Below are 16176 nucleotides of genomic sequence, written 5' to 3' on the forward strand. Positions count from 1 at the left end.
GGGTGTTTGCTACAGAAACCCTACTATAGTTTATATAAATACCCCGCTGTGTAGCCCCGGGGGCAGCCATTCCTGCACTGGTACAGCTGGGGTGTTTGCTACAGAAACCCTACTATAGTTTATATAAATACCCTGCTGTGTAGCCCCGGGGGCAGCCATTCCTGCACTGGTACAGCTGGGGTGTTTGCTACAGAAACCCTACTATAGTTTATATAAATACCCCGCTGTGTAGCCCCGGGGGCAGCCATTCCTGCACTGGTACAGCTGGGGTGTTTGCTACAGAAACCCTACTATAATTTATATAAATACCCCGCTGTGTAGCCCCGGGGGCAGCCATTCCTGCACTGGTACAGCTGGGGTGTTTGCTACAGAAACCCTACTATAGTTTATATAAATACCCCACTGTGTAGCCCCGGGGGCAGCCATTCCTGCACTGGTACAGCTGGGGTGTTTGCTACAGAAACCCTACTATAGTTTATATAAATACCCCGCTGTGTAGCCCCGGGGGCAGCCATTCCTGCACCGGTACAGCTGGGGTGTTTGCTACAGAAACCCTACTATAGTTTATATAAATACCCCGCTGTGTAGCCCCGGGGGCAGTCATTCCTGCACTGGTACAGCTGGGGTGTTTGCTACAGAAACCCTACTATAGTTTATATAAATACCCCACGGTGTAGCATGGGAGCCATGCCTGTAGCACGTATGTACCCCGTGTCACCCCCACGCACATGTATTACATATCCATCCCATGACACAAACAGGTGCCACAATGGCATCACGCTCAGTCACATGAGAGGATTCGCCACCAGAGGAAGTGAAAATAGACTTTTTAACATTGAATTAAAAGCCACAGGGTGAGAAAGATGAACTGCCCCACGTCATGGGGATAAAATGAGGAAATGGGTACATAAAGGGTAAATATGCTACTCTCTGTCTGTCTAATAAGTTAGGCTATACTTGACCTTTAATGCAGGATGTATGGGGTAGAATAGGGATTCCCTGGGCTGAACACGACCCATATGTATCTATTCTACCCATGAAGCACTATAATGACCAATGACCTGGCTCGTTAGAGCGTGCACATTCCCAAGCTCAGAGAAGGGGACTTATAGCGCCCCCTTTAGGTACAGAAAGTATTCTTTGTTAATTGCTGGACAGTCACTACTACTACTACTCCCAGCATCCCCTCACAAACATATCTCAGCCTTCCATCTATGCACCTGTTCTACCCTAACTGCACCCATTATTTCCCATGAGCCTCCCTGATGGTACAGACATTCTGGGGGGCACACATAATATTATAGCAATAATAATAAGCATACATATTACCCCTGTTTAGTAGCTCCTACCAACCAATCGCCTTTTGTCTTTCATTAGGCTTACTGCAGATTTGAATTATCAGAACCCATTGCTGATTGGCTGCCACGTCGCACTTGTTTTGTGATTTCACCTACTAAGGCTTACCAGAAAAGAGTGGGTTAAAGGTGGGAGAAATTACTGACTAATTGGGCTCAGGTTCATTGGGCCAGGGCTACATGCGCAGTCACAGAGACATTATCTCCCTTCTGTTTGGCCTTAGGGTTCTGGGATTTTAATGAGCAATTGAAGGTTTTTGGTGGAGTTCCCTTGCCTCTCGCAGGCACCAAATAATGGCGGTTACCCTCCAACTTAGGTAAGTGCTTCTTATGTAGTGTATGCTGCCATATAGCTTGGCATTTATAAAGGGTACTGTTATAGTTCCAGGGGTACCCAGGGCACAAATAAGCATTCACCCCAAATCCCCCCCTAACTGGCCTTCAGGCTGGGCCCCCTTAGCCCATAACAAGGTTACAGATATATAGAAACATTGGGGTAACAGTCACCCTGCTATAGTTCCAGGGGTACCCAGGGCACAAATAAGCACTCACCCCAAATCCCCCCCTAACTGGCCTTCAGGCTGGGCCCCCTTAGCCCCTAACAAGGTTACAGATATATAGAAACATTGGGGTAACAGTCACCCCGCTATAGTTCCAGGGGTACCCAGGGCACAAATAAGCACTCACCCCAAATCCCCCCCTAACTGGCCTTCAGGCTGGGCCCCCTTAGCCCATAACAAGGTTACAGATATATAGAAACATTGGGGTAACAGTCACCCCGCTATAGTTCCAGGGGTACCCAGGGCACAAATAAGCACTCACCCCAAATCCCCCCCTAACTGGCCTTCAGGCTGGGCCCCCTTAGCCCATAACAAGGTTACAGATATATAGAAACATTGGGGTAACAGTCACCCTGATACAGTTCCAGGGGTACCCAGGGCACAAATAAGCACTCACCCCAAATCCCCCCCTAACTGACCTTCAGGCTGGGCCCCCTTAGCCCATAACAAGGTTACAGATATATAGAAACATTGGGGTAACAGTCACCCCGCTATAGTTCCAGGGGTATCCAGGGCACAAATAAGCATTCACCCCAAATCCCCCCCTAACTGACCTTCAGGCTGGGCCCCCTTAGCCCATAACAAGGTTACAGATATATAGAAACATTGGGGTAACAGTCACCCTGCTATAGTTCCAGGGGTACCCAGGGCACAAATAAGCACTCACCCCAAATCCCCCCTAACTGGCCTTCAGGCTGGGCCCCCTTAGCCCATGACAAGGTTACAGATATATAGAAACACTGGGGTAACAGTCACCCTGCTATAGTTCCAGGGGTACCCAGGGCACAAATAAGCACTCACCCCAAATCCCCCCTAACTGGCCTTCAGGCTGGGCCCCCTTAGCCCATAACAAGGTTACAGATATATAGAAACACTGGGGTAACAGTCACCCTGCTATAGTTCCAGGGGTACCCAGGGCACAAATAAGCACTCACCCCAAATCCTCCCCTAACTGGCCTTCAGGCTGGGCCCCCTTAGCCCATAACAAGGTTACAGATATATAGAAACATTGGGGTAACAGTCACCCCGCTATAGTTCCAGGGGTACCCAGGGCACAAATAAGCACTCACCCCAAATCCCCCCCTAACTGGCCTTCAGGCTGGGCCCCCTTAGCCCATAACAAGGTTACAGATATATAGAAACATTGGGGTAACAGTTACCCTGCTATAGTTCCAGGGGTACCCAGGGCACAAATAAGCACTCACCCCAAATCCCCCCCTAACTGGCCTTCAGGCTGGGCCCCCTTAGCCCATAACAAGGTTACAGATATATAGAAACATTGGGGTAACAGTTACCCTGCTATAGTTCCAGGGGTACCCAGGGCACAAATAAGCACTCACCCCAAATCCCCCCCTAACTGGCCTTCAGGCTGGGCCCCCTTAGCCCATGACAAGGTTACAGATATATAGAAACATTGGGGTAACAGTTACCCTGCTATAGTTCCAGGGGTACCCAGGGCACAAATAAGCACTCACCCCAAATCCCCCCCTAACTGGCCTTCAGGCTGGGCCCCCTTAGCCCATAACAAGGTTACAGATATATAGAAACATTGGGGTAACAGTCACCCTGCTATAGTTCCAGGGGTACCCAGGGCACAAATAAGCACTCACCCCAAATCTCCCCCTAACTGGCCTTCAGGCTGGGCCCCCTTAGCCCATAACAAGGTTACAGATATATAGAAACATTGGGGTAACAGTTACCCTGCTATAGTTCCAGGGGTACCCAGGGCACAAATAAGCACTCACCCCAAATCCCCCCCTAACTGGCCTTCAGGCTGGGCCCCCTTAGCCCATAACAAGGTTACAGATATATAGAAACATTGGGGTAACAGTCACCCTGCTATAGTTCCAGGGGTACCCAGGGCACAAATAAGCACTCACCCCAAATCTCCCCCTAACTGGCCTTCAGGCTGGGCCCCCTTAGCCCATAACAAGGTTACAGATATATAGAAACATTGGGGTAACAGTTACCCTGCTATAGTTCCAGGGGTACCCAGGGCACAAATAAGCACTCACCCCAAATCCCCCCCTAACTGGCCTTCAGACTGGGCCCCCTTAGCCCATAACAAGGTTACAGATATATAGAAAAATTGGGGTAACAGTCACCCTGCTCTTTGGTCTTTTTATTTAGGTTTGCCTGGCTCTGTTTGTTGCTGCCCTGCATTGCGCTCTCTGCGAATTTCCCCAGCGGTGAGTAAGAGAATAAATAATGATTAGATGGTTAAAGGGGAACTAAACAAAGAATTTTGCTAAAAAAAAAAAGGCTTTACTATATATAGATTTTGTATTTTATAGTGTATTACTATACCAGCCCAGAGGAACAGCAGCACTAAATGCCGCAGTGATCCAGGCCTTTATGGTGGGTCACATTTGATATCTAAATCCTCTTACAAGCCTTAGCACAACCTTTGTAGACCACATCTACTGCAATGTTACTGTCTGGTAGCATCTGGAACTATGAGCTTTCCTTCTAGAAGGATTGTGAGAAGATGCAAACCAATGACTTTGGAAAAGTGTAGTCATCTCCTGAGGAAGCCATGATTGTGGGTGGTTTTGGCTTGGGTTTCTGATAACAGGACAAATATGGTGGTAAAATAAATATCTTCTGCAGGTGTATCTAAATCAGAGTGTCTCAATCGTGTCTTCTGGATATGGGTGGACAAGGACTTTGTAGGATCCAGAGAATGGTACTTAGAAGCTCTCAGTAAGTAGAACAAACTAACGTCCATTTTGAGAGTGAGATTGTGTCCTGCTATCATTTCTACCATCGTATGAGGAACGTGTGTGACTGTATGTGAAGGGCATTGTGTTGCCTGGGTCTCCATGACCCGTTAACACACTGTTCCTATGAAGAGCTCGGATGTAACGTTCTATTGCAGATGCAACTGGAACGCCAGTTCAACTTGATGATGACCTTGCCTCACAGTGTGGCTATTCCATAACTAAGGATATATACGGCAACCTGGAAATGAGGATCTCCTTCTTGGCATGTTGGGTTCTAAATGTGGTCTGTATCTTCTCACAATATTACAGTTGTACGGCTGTGTTATTTATTGTATTGATGGCTTTCTCTCCTCCACTATAGAATGACCTCCAGTTTGACCTTAAGGTGCAGCTTCTTGTAAGACAAAATGGTGTTGGTTTCATTCCTTACCCAGTCTCGCTGTCCTGCCGGATCACTGACCCATGGAATGTACGGGAGGTTCTCTGTGAGGAGAACTTCATGGAAGTGAGGCTAACTTTTTACATTTGGACTTAGATAGAGTTATGGGTTTTAAGGAGCAGGGCTTTTTGACTAGGATTAAAAATGGAGAGAAGTTGTCCTTTTCAGTTTGGTCTAAGCTGTGGTAGCACAGACACTTGTTTGACCCACCAGAAGGTAACTGCTGGGAAGAAGAATAAAATCTTCTGTGGCTGTAGCATCTTTTGTAAAACCAGCAGTGGTCTCCAAAGACCCTTGTCTATAGAGACCACTGCTGGTTTTACAAAAGATGCTACAGCCACAGAAGATTTTATTCTTCCCAGCAGTTACCTTCTGGTGGGTCAAACATGAGTTTACTTTTTAGAAGGTTCTTGAAGGTGACATTGCTACGTGTAACCAATGCAGTCATTAGTTGGAGTTTCTGCTGATGTTGCCTTTATAAAACATTTAGTCAAAGGCAACAGTCTTCATGCTCTACCATGGCCTACTACCATCACAAGCATTGTAGCTGAAGCTATGGGTGGCAACCATGGCCTCATTCTGACAGTGGCACTTTGGTCTCAACAGGTCTCTGTCAGAAGAATAGTTCCCTGGGTTGTTGATTGGATGACTGAAGACTTACAGGCAGTGTGGCCAGTGGTAAGTCTGTCAGGACTTTGTGAGTGACTTCTAATATCCTTAACATTTACAGTAGGGGGTACATTATCCCTTATAATACATGAGTGATACTCTGAATTCCCTGTATAACTTAGCCTGTCCTTGTGTCCTTTTAAACCTTCCTTCTGCTCGCAGACGGAGGGCGGAATATCTCAGAGCTGGCAGGTTGAGTTCCAGATGCCGGACCTTAGTATCATCACCGTCAGTGCCGCAAAAGCACAAAGGATGGGCTATGGGCTCAATGCTACGGCGACCAGGGTTGTCTTCAGAGCCCCCTACAACACGTCTGAGTCCCGGATCATAAAGGTGAAACATTTTGGGGGTGGGTGGTGGGTAGATGGGGGTAGACACTAGACCAGAACAAAAAAAAACAACACAAAACCTGTCTCTCTTTAGAATGGAAGCTATCATCTTGAAGTGATCCTAGCCAAGATGTACTATTCTCAGCCCTTAATTCGACTCATTGTGGACACCACAACTGCATGCCCTGCTGGTAAGTGGCAGAGCCTTATGACCTAAGGCATTAAACAATGTAAGACAGGGCAGAAAAATATGCCTTCATGCCAGCCAGGTGGTAACTTTGAAAGCAAACATCTAGTTGCTAAGGGTTACTGGATCAAGGCAAAACTTCCTCTATGTTAGCAACATCCATCTTTAAATCTTCCAAGTTTGGCCTCCTCCATTGTGAAGTGCAACGAAATGACTGTTACCTTCTTTCCTCCCAAAGATCCTCCTATGATAACCAACACCTCCATCTTCTGGCTGACCCCTGCCATTCTCTCCCCTCTGGTTCTTGACCTTGTGGCCTACAGAGACAGGGGGGTTTCCATGGGTGTGGATGGTAGGCTGCTTGACCCCAGTGTAATAGCGACCAATGGCTACAGCCTCAGTAAGAACGCCACCACCGTGAACGTGACTGTGCCAATCGGTGCACCCGGTGGTTATACGGAGGTAAGGGGCACCATTCTGCTTCATAGGTATGTACATTATTCAGAATTCAAAATGGTTGAGGTTCCGTCATTGTTCTTTGAGAGCAGTTTATGCTCTAGGTCAGTGCTGTCCAACTGGCGGCCCGCGACCCCCCTCTGTGTGGCCCCCCACCTGTCTGGCTGCTTTGATGGCTTACTCTTGTGTAAGCTTTAAATGGTATCAGTACTGTGATTAACTGCCCCCCCTGCATGGTTCTCACCTCAGATTCAGGCTGTAATCAGGCTGTATTGTTTAACTATGTAATCCCCTGTGTTGTTCACACCTTTTAATCTCTGCATTGTTCACCCCCTGCAGTGTTCACACCTGTAGGAGCATTGCCAGCATTGTGTCACTGTAGGCTGCCTGTGTGTGCCATACATACAGGCAGCATAGGGCAAGCAGAGTATGGCACACACCGGCAGGGTAGGGAAGGCAGAGTATGGCACACACAGACCAAGTTTGGCACAAACCAGCCAAGAATGGCACACACAGTGAAAGTATGGCACACGCAGGCAGGGTAGGGAAGGCAGAGTATGGCACACACAGGCAGGGTAGGGAAGGCAGAGTATGGCACACACAGGCAGGGTAGGGCAGGCAGAGTATGGCACACACAGGCCAAGTATGGCACAAACCAGCCAAGAATGGCACACACAGTGAAAGTATGGCACACGCAGGCAGGGTAGGGAAGGCAGAGTATGGCACACACAGGCAGGGTAGGGAAGGCAGAGTATGGCACACACAAAGGCAGGGTAGGGCAGGCAGAGTATGGCACACAGGCAGGGTAGGGCAGGCAGAGTATGGCACACACAGGCAGGGTAGGGAAGGCAGAGTATGGCACACACAGGCAGGGTAGGGAAGGCAGAGTATGGCACACAGGCAGGGTAGGGCAGGCAGAGTATGGCAGGTTTTTGCTGTACTACAACCATTAATATGGGTATGGTCATGTGATAACATGGGTGTGGTTTCAAGTGGGTGTGGTTTCAAAAAGGGGAGTGGTCAAAACTGGCTTCCATTATCGGCCCTCCACCAAGTAGGTCGAAAAAATTCCGGCCCTCGGTACAACAGAAGTTGGACAGCACTGCTCTAGGTGTTGTGGACAACTTTGAGACGGTGTGGCCTTGACTAACATCTGCTTTGTCTTCACAGAGTGATATTGTGAACAATACCTACGGGACCACATACCATATACATCTCCTGTTAGTGCACCACTGGCGAGGGGCCACTGCCGACACCACCAGGCACTCTGCTATTAAACCAATCAACACCCCTTTTATGCCCCAGGTGCCCATCTTCATTAACCGTGAGTACTGACTTACACCGCAGAGTGGTAAGTGGGAGTGGTGTACCAAGGTTGAGGAGGAGTTGGGGGCTGCATAATTGGTACACTGGGGCATGGAGTCTAGGGGCAATGCTTATTTAGTAGTCAGTGCCCTAGAACATTTCTCATGCAACTGGAGGGATCTTGGGTTCTATGTAAACACAACTGCCAGAATAACATCCTCAATGCTCCAGAAATTAATTCCACACTTCTATCTACAGGTACGGTACCGGAAACGCGTTACTTTAACGTGTCTCTGGGCAACTTCTTCCCCGATGTGGGTCTCAAGGCTTTCATCATAAAGAAAGTGATGGTCACGTTGGATGAGGCCAGTCGGAGAGGCTTCAGAGTGGGAACCGTGGACAACAAAAATGGCACAAGCGCTTATGTCCTTCAGGTGCCCTTCGGCGATCCGCTGGTGGAACAGAAGGTAAAGGTTGCACCACCCGGTCCGACTTTCAGTTCCTTTCTTCGTGTCTAGGGAGTATGAGTCGTTCCAAGTTCTATTCCATAAGGCCAATGTGCCATCAAACTTGTCTTCTCCTTATCTATGCTAACATAGTATTATGGTACTGCATCTCTATACACACTATGAGAGAATCTTGGGAAGGAATCTTCAGGAAGGAATTTTTTCCCCTCTGCGGCAAATTAGAGAGGCTTCAGATGGGGTTTTTTGCCTTCCTCTGGATCAACTAGTAGTTAGGCAGGTTATATATAGGCATTATGGTTGAACTTGATGGACGTATGTCTTTTTTCAACCCAACTTACTATGTTACTATGTTACTATCCATGCCGCTTTAGGCCCTGGTTGACTAACCATGATCTCATGGATGTTGAAGGAAGCATCTGTGATACTAAGCCAACCCCTCTGCTGCTTTGTTCCTCCCTAGTTCCTATAAAGGGGTTACTAACTGGGCTTGTAGTTGTAGCTTCCCAGCTTCTCTTGAATCTCCTCAACCTTCTGTGTAGATAAGGAAGCCTGAGGGCAGCAGCAAGAAACAATGGCCGCTTAGGCAAGACTGAAACTGCTGAATCAGTAACATCTTATTGATCGATAAATGCAATCTGACTTCCTGATTATTCAGTGTCAGATTGTGGTTTAGCCCAGGGGACTACAACTGCCAGCATGCCCTAGGCATTCCACCAACTGAAGACTCTTAGTTCATAGAACCCCATAGAACAATGGTTCTCAACCTTCTTAAGGCTGTGACCCTTTAATACAGGTTCTCATGTTGTGGTGACCCCCAACCATAAAATTATTCCTAAGACCATCGGAAATATGTGTTTTCCCATGGTCTTAGGCGACCCCTGTGTGTGTCCTAACCCACAGGTTGAGAACCGCTGGCCTAGAACATCTAGTGGGTGTCTCCTTGGCTGGAATTGTCTTTTTTAACTGGTATAACTTTCCTCCTAGTACCTGGAGGGCAACAAGCGGGTCTACACCCTCTATGTCACCTACATCCTGACCCTTCTGAGCAAGAAAAAGGATTTCACCTACACGGATGTGGTGGAGTGTGTCTTAAAAGATGTAGGTGAGTCTGGTCCCAAACTGATGCCAAAAAGCCTGTTATAGGGAAAAATGTACCAGTCATTGAGCCTGAAATGTGATTTATCTTTGTTTTTTTTTCCACCACTTTCTAGTCCCTCCCACTTATGATAAAACCTGTACAAACAACAGCCTGATCCTGAACATGACCCGGGGGAACATGGATATGTACTGGATCCCATATATCCGAGATCTTCCTCTGACTCAAGCCTTAGCGGCCTCTCAGAACTACAAGATAACCCAACGGGCCTCAACGTTACTGATCGAAGTCCCACTCTTCTCCGTAGGCCTGGTCTATGAGGTAACCCCATGTCCAAGTACGGTCGAATAGCTTCCAGTTTGACTGTGGAACTAAGGGCCTGTGTTTTGTTCACCTTTAGTATAATGTAGACATTGATATTCTGAGACAATTTGCAATTGGTCTTCATGATTTCCTTGTGGTTTTTCTGTAATTTAGTTACAGCAGCTCTCCAGTTTGAAATTTTAGCAGCTATCTGGTTGCTACGGTCTTGTTTACCTTAGCAACCAGGCAATGGTTTGAATGAGAGTCTGGAATATAAGTAGGAAGGGGTCTAAATATAAAAATAAGGAATAAAAAGTAATAACTCTAAGTTTACAGGGAAATAGTGTGGTTGTTTTTTTTTTGTTTTGTTGCCAGGGTCAGTGACCCCCCATTTGGAGATTGGAAAGATGCAGAAGAGGAAGGCAAATAATTCAAAAACACTAAAAAGTAAGGAAGACCAGGGTCGGACTGGGGGGTGAAGGGCCCACCGGGGCTCCCGCCCCAGGGGCCCTGCAGGTGCCCCCGCTGGCCGCATCCCCTAACCCCCCACCCCCCCGGGGTCCTCCCCCGAGCGTGTAAATTTAACACATCAAGGGAGGAGTGGTCGGGCAGGGGGAGCGCCGTCAAGGGTCGGGTCTGGGCCCGGCGGCCCAGTCCGACCCTGATAAAGACCAATTGCAAAGTTGCTAGGTATAGGACATTCTAGAACAACATTACAAGTTGACTTAAAGCGGAACCACCCCTTTAACACCGAATGTAGCTGAGAGGTGTTTTGTCCTTTTTAATCCACGCCCATAGGACATCACACTGAGGGGGATCAGGGCTCGCTTGGACTTCGCGTTGAAGGACAACAAGACCCTTCAAGTCAGGAGCAGCTATTCCTTTGCATGTAATTTTCCAACTGACCGACTATTATGTGAGTAAGCTCATTGGGCAACTTTAGGCCAACTTTCCAACTCTTCGCTTGTGCTTCTGTATCTTTATGCCGTAGCTGTAGCCTTCATAGTTTCTCCTCCACCTTTGTGTCCCTTTTGTAGTGTGCCTTCCCAATGGTACCATGAAGGCCACCGTACTCAGTCTCGACACCAAACCTCGCTTCGACCCCCGAGAAACCCACCTGAAGGACCCAACGTGCAAGCCCCAGGAGGCCAATAATGATCTGGCTCTATTCTCCTTCTCCGTCTTTTCCTGCGGCACGACTAGGCAGGTGCTGGATGCTCGTTCATAAGACCACACAGTGGCTTCTTCTGAGATTCTCGGGGGGGAAGGGTTTGTATAGCACCAGGGTAAGGAACTGAGGGAAAAGGTCTCCATCTTTCTTACAGTTTGTAGGAGGCTATTTGGTGTATGAGAATGAAGTTACCTTTGATCGAAAGGGGTTACCTCCAATCAAACCCATCATCTCTCGAAATTCCACTTATAGGTGAGTCTTGTGTCCAAGGAACACATTTTGGTAGGGTATGGGTGAAATGTCTTGGCGTATAAAACCTGCAATAGACTTCCCCCACCGCCTATATATATTTTTGCCTAATGGAAAATCCTGAGAAGAATTTCTCACCACGGACTGGTTTCAAGCAAGACGATTTTTCCGAGGACCAGGGGTGGTGGGTTTAGACCTGAGCTTATTTCCCTGCAACTAGATGCACCTAGATCCCTTATTCTTCTTACTCCCACCTAAGTGGTGACATCCCCTGACACTTAGTATGGAGCTTTAAGTAGAAAGCTTCCTGGGCTATGCATTGTAGTTGTCATGGAGTTGGGATCACAGGTAATTGGGACCAGAGGTGGTCCAGTTTAGCACAGCCCACGGCCCGGCACCGGCCCCGGGCCCAGTGGTTGGGGACTCATGTGTTAGAGGACTTTTCCTTTCTTCTTATAAAGGTCTTTCAGTTCTCCGTTAAACCCCCAGATATGCCCAGCCCCACAGGGTGAGACCCACTGCTCTTAAGTTTTAGTGACACCAATTGCAGTTTTAGCCTTTCCAAAGATGCCATTGTGCCTAGGACTGACTGACCAGTCTTCTCGCTCATAGCCCTCCTATTGTGTTATCCCCTAGCACAGTGGTTCTCAACCTTCCTAATGCCGCGACCCTTTAATACAGTTCCTCATGTTGTGATGACCCCCCAACCATAGAGGAGCGGTGTCTCGGTTCCTAAGGCCATTGGAAATATGTGTTTTCCAATGGTCTTCCAGGCGACCCCTGTGAAAGGGTTGTTCGACCCACAAAGGGGTCCTGACCCACAGGTTGAGAACGGCTGCCCTAGCAATTTAGGGTTCTAAAAGGTTATTCCTAGGACTGTTGAAAGGAAGTTTCCACAACAGGGCAAATCTTTTTAAATGTCTCCTGCTCCAACTATTGCCCCAATAAAACTTTGGCAAAATGGCTTCTCATTTATATTTGCTGATATTTTGTCCATTGAGTGACCACTTTCTCAATCCTTGGGTTCCATACGGTCCTCACTGCCATTTATAACTGTCTTACGTGAACTTGAAATTCATGTTATGGCTTCTATAAAGCTTTGACCTTGTGTCAATCTTCTCACCCTCTTCTGACCATAAGGAGCTATATAAAACATTATACACCTTTAGACCGTGACCTTGATGGCATCTACCTGACCTTACTTACCTTGCCCCAGGCTGACCCTGCGCTGTCGGTACCCTCTGACGGACACTCAGCAAGTGGTGGGTAAATACAACACTACCATTATCGGCCGCCGCGGGATTTCCACAGACTTCAGCAATGAGCAAGCCAAAGGTGACTGCTACGTGTAGGGCTGGCCACCCATTAAGGTGCCACATTGACGGGGGGTCGAGTTAATCCTCCCTTCCTTTCCTCGCAGTTCTTAGAAAGAGAGACGAGAACACACAAGTGTCGGATCTAAAAGTAGCCAGAGGTATTTGTCACCTTTTCCTACTCTTTGTTGGTCTTCAAGCTTCAGCTAAACCTTCTCCTCTGTGTATTTGCCTCTGCCTCATTGGGAGCGCTTAAGCATTCAGCGCTAGTAGCCTTCCATTGGCTAGCATGCTTATGCCTTGGCTAGAATCTAGAAGCCTCTATTTGCAGATAGGACCTTCACTTCATTCTACCACCCTGGGGACTTCCCACTACTAATCCAGCAAGAGGAGAGCCTATATTTCGAGGTGGATGAGCGAAGGAGAGGGACGTCCCCCACGCGTGCCGTCAGACTGCAAGAGTGCTGGGCTACTCCCTCCCACAGGACAGATGGATTCCCACAGTGGGACCTAATCATGGATGGGTAAGTTACGCAGTGGAGAGGGCGTAATGCTCTTAGAACCTAGACATTTTGGGGCGATTAGTCACCGCAACTTTTAATTAAGACCGTTGTGGTGACTTTTCACCCATAGACTATAATGGTCATTGCAGCGACTATTTGGCGGGCATTTTCGATGCACGGATTAGTGGCGGCGACATATCACCCCATGTGTCTTCGCCCTTAGGAAGAGTCCTTGTCTCAGAAACCAATAGGCCCACTAACAGTGGGGATCATCTATCAACACTGGGCAAATTTGGCTGTGGGCAGTAACCCATGGCAACCAATCAAACTGTTGCATTCATTGTTCTACCTGCAGCTGGCTTGGAAAAAAGTCAATCATTGACTGGTTGTTATGGGTTACTGCCCATGGGCAACTTTGCCCAGTGTTGATAAATGAGCCCCAGTAGTCATTGCTCCATATATAGTACTTGCACGGGCCAAGATGTTGGCTGGACACATTACTTCCGACACACTAATCCAATATTTCTTTCCAAAGCTGTTGCCCCGTTCCATTGGGTGTCTCTATCTTAAGGTGTTTATCCATAGTTGGTCTCCACATCTGGCTTGGGACATATCATTCAAAGTCATTAGGTTCCCTAGGTGTTTAGTTTGATGCAAAAACCTGTTGTACTGACCATCCTACCATTGTAGGTGCGCCCAAAAAGGTACCAATTACTCAGTAGACTTGGTACAAGGCCCTCCTTCCCGATTCCAGTTGAAGATCGAAGGAGGCTTGAGTGAACAGGTGGGTAAAAATGACTAAGTGATGGTCAACCCAGGGGCAAATGGAAGATTTGCTCCTAAAAATGATTTTTCTTGCTACCCCAGTACCAGCTGTTCGTGTACTGCCAGGGTCTGGTCTGTGACTCTCTACTAGAATCCGACCGATGTCAAACTGCCTGCAATGAAGCAAAGCCTGGAGTGTGTAAGTGTTCTAGATTACTGTGCCTTGTTTGTGTCCAGCCATCTCCTCTCCAGAGACGTAGGACTCTTCCCACCAATGTAAATATAGATTAGGGAATGATGGGACAAACTAGGCAGAAAGAGGGTCAACGTAAGTGCTTCTTGATTATTGAACAAGGTCATGGTATAAGGTGCAGCCACCGTACCACGAGGTCCATACTCCGTTCCGATTCTATTGGATCAGTATTCTGCACCTTACAGTTTTTACCTGGAATCTGCTCCACATGGTCTTCTATATTGCAGGGAGAAGAACGGTCCCTGTGGCGGAACCCTATGAGCTCTTATCTGCAGGTCCTATTCGGATTGGCCCAGGCGAGGCCGAAGTACAGTATCGGCATGTGGGTGAGTGGGATTGGATCCAGAACCGGGTTGGATCTAGAACTGGGAGAGAGGCAGTGGGATAAGCCAGGTTTTCTATCGCTCGTTACAGAAGAGAAGAGCTGGAGCACGTGGATTTGGCTCCTGTCGGTTGGCCTTGCCTTCATTGCCGCCTTCACTGTTGGATCGGTTATACTGGCTCTACGGCTTTTTGTCTGTTAAAATAAAAAAAATGTTTTCTAGTTATCTGGGTTTGTCATAATTGTTTGTTCCACACCAGCTAGAGTCTCATAGGTTTAACGCTTTATACATAGACATCAGCTTGATGGGCGGACCAAGCCAAGTAGACCCAAAATAGAGATGCAACCAACCCAGGACTCCATCTTGGGATCAGATCCCAGCAGACTTCTGAAGCCTAATTGTTCAGGCAAACTAAGCCCAAACCCTTAGGTTAAGAACCCATGGAGCGGTTGAGTTGCCGCCATAGCAGAGATCTATCGTGGGAGACTCGACTTCTCTGAAAAGGCTTTGCACCGGCAACAATAGGAGTCACCGGTGGAAAGCCCTTCACATCGCTTCCAAAGTTGTGCGAACTTGCCTACAGGAGGAAACTTAGTGCAACCTTGGATTACCAAAGAGATGCGAAGGGTTTCCACCAGCGACCTTTTCAAAGCGGTTACAAAATGCCAGAAAATACCCTGCCATAGACAGTACTGAGAATTGTCTCTGGTAGTAGCTCTATGTGTCTTCACCCTTAAGGTGACCATACACGTTAAGATCTGCTCGCTTGGCGAGGTTATCAAGCGAGTGGATCTTCTCCCGATATCCCCACCTACGGGTGGGGGAATTTAGGCTAATTCGGTTGTTTGGCTCTGGGGCCAAACGATCGAATTATAGAGACGGAAATGGGTGCAGTCGGTTCGTTGATGCAGTCCCCGATCCGGCTAATATTTTTTAACCTGCCCGATCGATATCTGGCCAATTTCAGTCCAGATGTCAGTCGGACAGGCCCATCGTTAGTGCCCCTACATGGGCTGATAAGCTGCCGAATCAGTCTAAGGGACCCATATCGGCAGCTACAATCGGCCCGTGTATGGCCGCCATTAGGCCCACCTTGGGCAGATTAATTGCCCCGCAAAAAACCTTCTCTACAGCTGGCGTCTAATCTCCTCAAAATGCCATCCCAGCGTCAAGAATGTAAATCACCGGTGGGATTGTATCCGCATCTCTTTGATTTTCCGAAGTTCCGAAGGACTCTGGACGACATTCATTTTTCTCAAATCTACAAATCAGGGTTCATATTTAACTCCGTATCAGAACTAATCATCATTTTCATGGGAGATTTGGTACATTCTTAGTATCCAATGAGTACCGATATGTTCGGCTCTTACATCAACATTGTTTTTTTTTTTTGCCCAGCCCACTTGCGTTTGCTAAGTATATAAGTGGCATATGGCACGACTGTGACTTTTTCCTCAAAAAAAATTTGCCAATGACGAAATGTGGAATTTTGCTGCGATTCCATTCCTGGTGAGAAAATGTGCTCGTCACTAGCGCTGTGCAAACTACATAAATGTCCCCCAGTGTCTGAGATCCCGTGGGGCTTATTGCTATCCATATAGATATCCGTTACAGGGAGAACCATAGGGAACAGTGTGTGTGGGGCAGCAGAGGGAGATGATGATGGAGCAGTAAATGGTGGGGGGAGTGGTACATGCACAGGCAGGGCTA

General features: G+C 47.7%; 1 protein-coding gene across 1 annotated transcript; it reads left to right on the forward strand.

The window, feature by feature from the left end:
* The first annotated feature begins 1409 nt into the window (after positions 1 to 1409).
* On the forward strand, positions 1410 to 14691 carry zpy1 (zona pellucida protein Y1). The gene is made up of 24 exons (XM_004919405.4): positions 1410 to 1484; positions 1580 to 1672; positions 4046 to 4104; positions 4526 to 4618; positions 4794 to 4921; positions 5000 to 5143; positions 5684 to 5755; positions 5909 to 6079; positions 6170 to 6266; positions 6501 to 6724; positions 7889 to 8042; positions 8282 to 8490; positions 9475 to 9592; positions 9702 to 9907; positions 10688 to 10805; positions 10927 to 11096; positions 11215 to 11312; positions 12526 to 12644; positions 12730 to 12783; positions 12954 to 13146; positions 13816 to 13909; positions 13993 to 14089; positions 14371 to 14469; positions 14558 to 14691. The coding sequence occupies exons 2-24, from the start codon at positions 1650 to 1652 to the stop codon at positions 14665 to 14667; spliced, it is 2850 nt and encodes a 949-aa protein (XP_004919462.1). The 5' UTR covers positions 1410 to 1484; positions 1580 to 1649; the 3' UTR covers positions 14668 to 14691.
* Positions 14692 to 16176: the final 1485 nt, after the last annotated feature.

Source organism: Xenopus tropicalis, chromosome 3, assembly GCF_000004195.4.
Source record: "Xenopus tropicalis strain Nigerian chromosome 3, UCB_Xtro_10.0, whole genome shotgun sequence".
Taxonomy (NCBI): domain Eukaryota; kingdom Metazoa; phylum Chordata; class Amphibia; order Anura; family Pipidae; genus Xenopus; species Xenopus tropicalis.

Excerpts from the sequence above, each read along its gene's own strand:
- zpy1 (XM_004919405.4), top strand. The coding sequence starts at position 1,650 with ATGGCGGTTACCCTCCAACTTAG. Across the intron at positions 6,725-7,888 it reads CACCCGGTGGTTATACGGAG|AGTGATATTGTGAACAATAC; the intron begins GTAAGGGGCACC and ends TTGTCTTCACAG. Across the intron at positions 12,784-12,953 it reads GGATCTAAAAGTAGCCAGAG|ATAGGACCTTCACTTCATTC; the intron begins GTATTTGTCACC and ends CTCTATTTGCAG.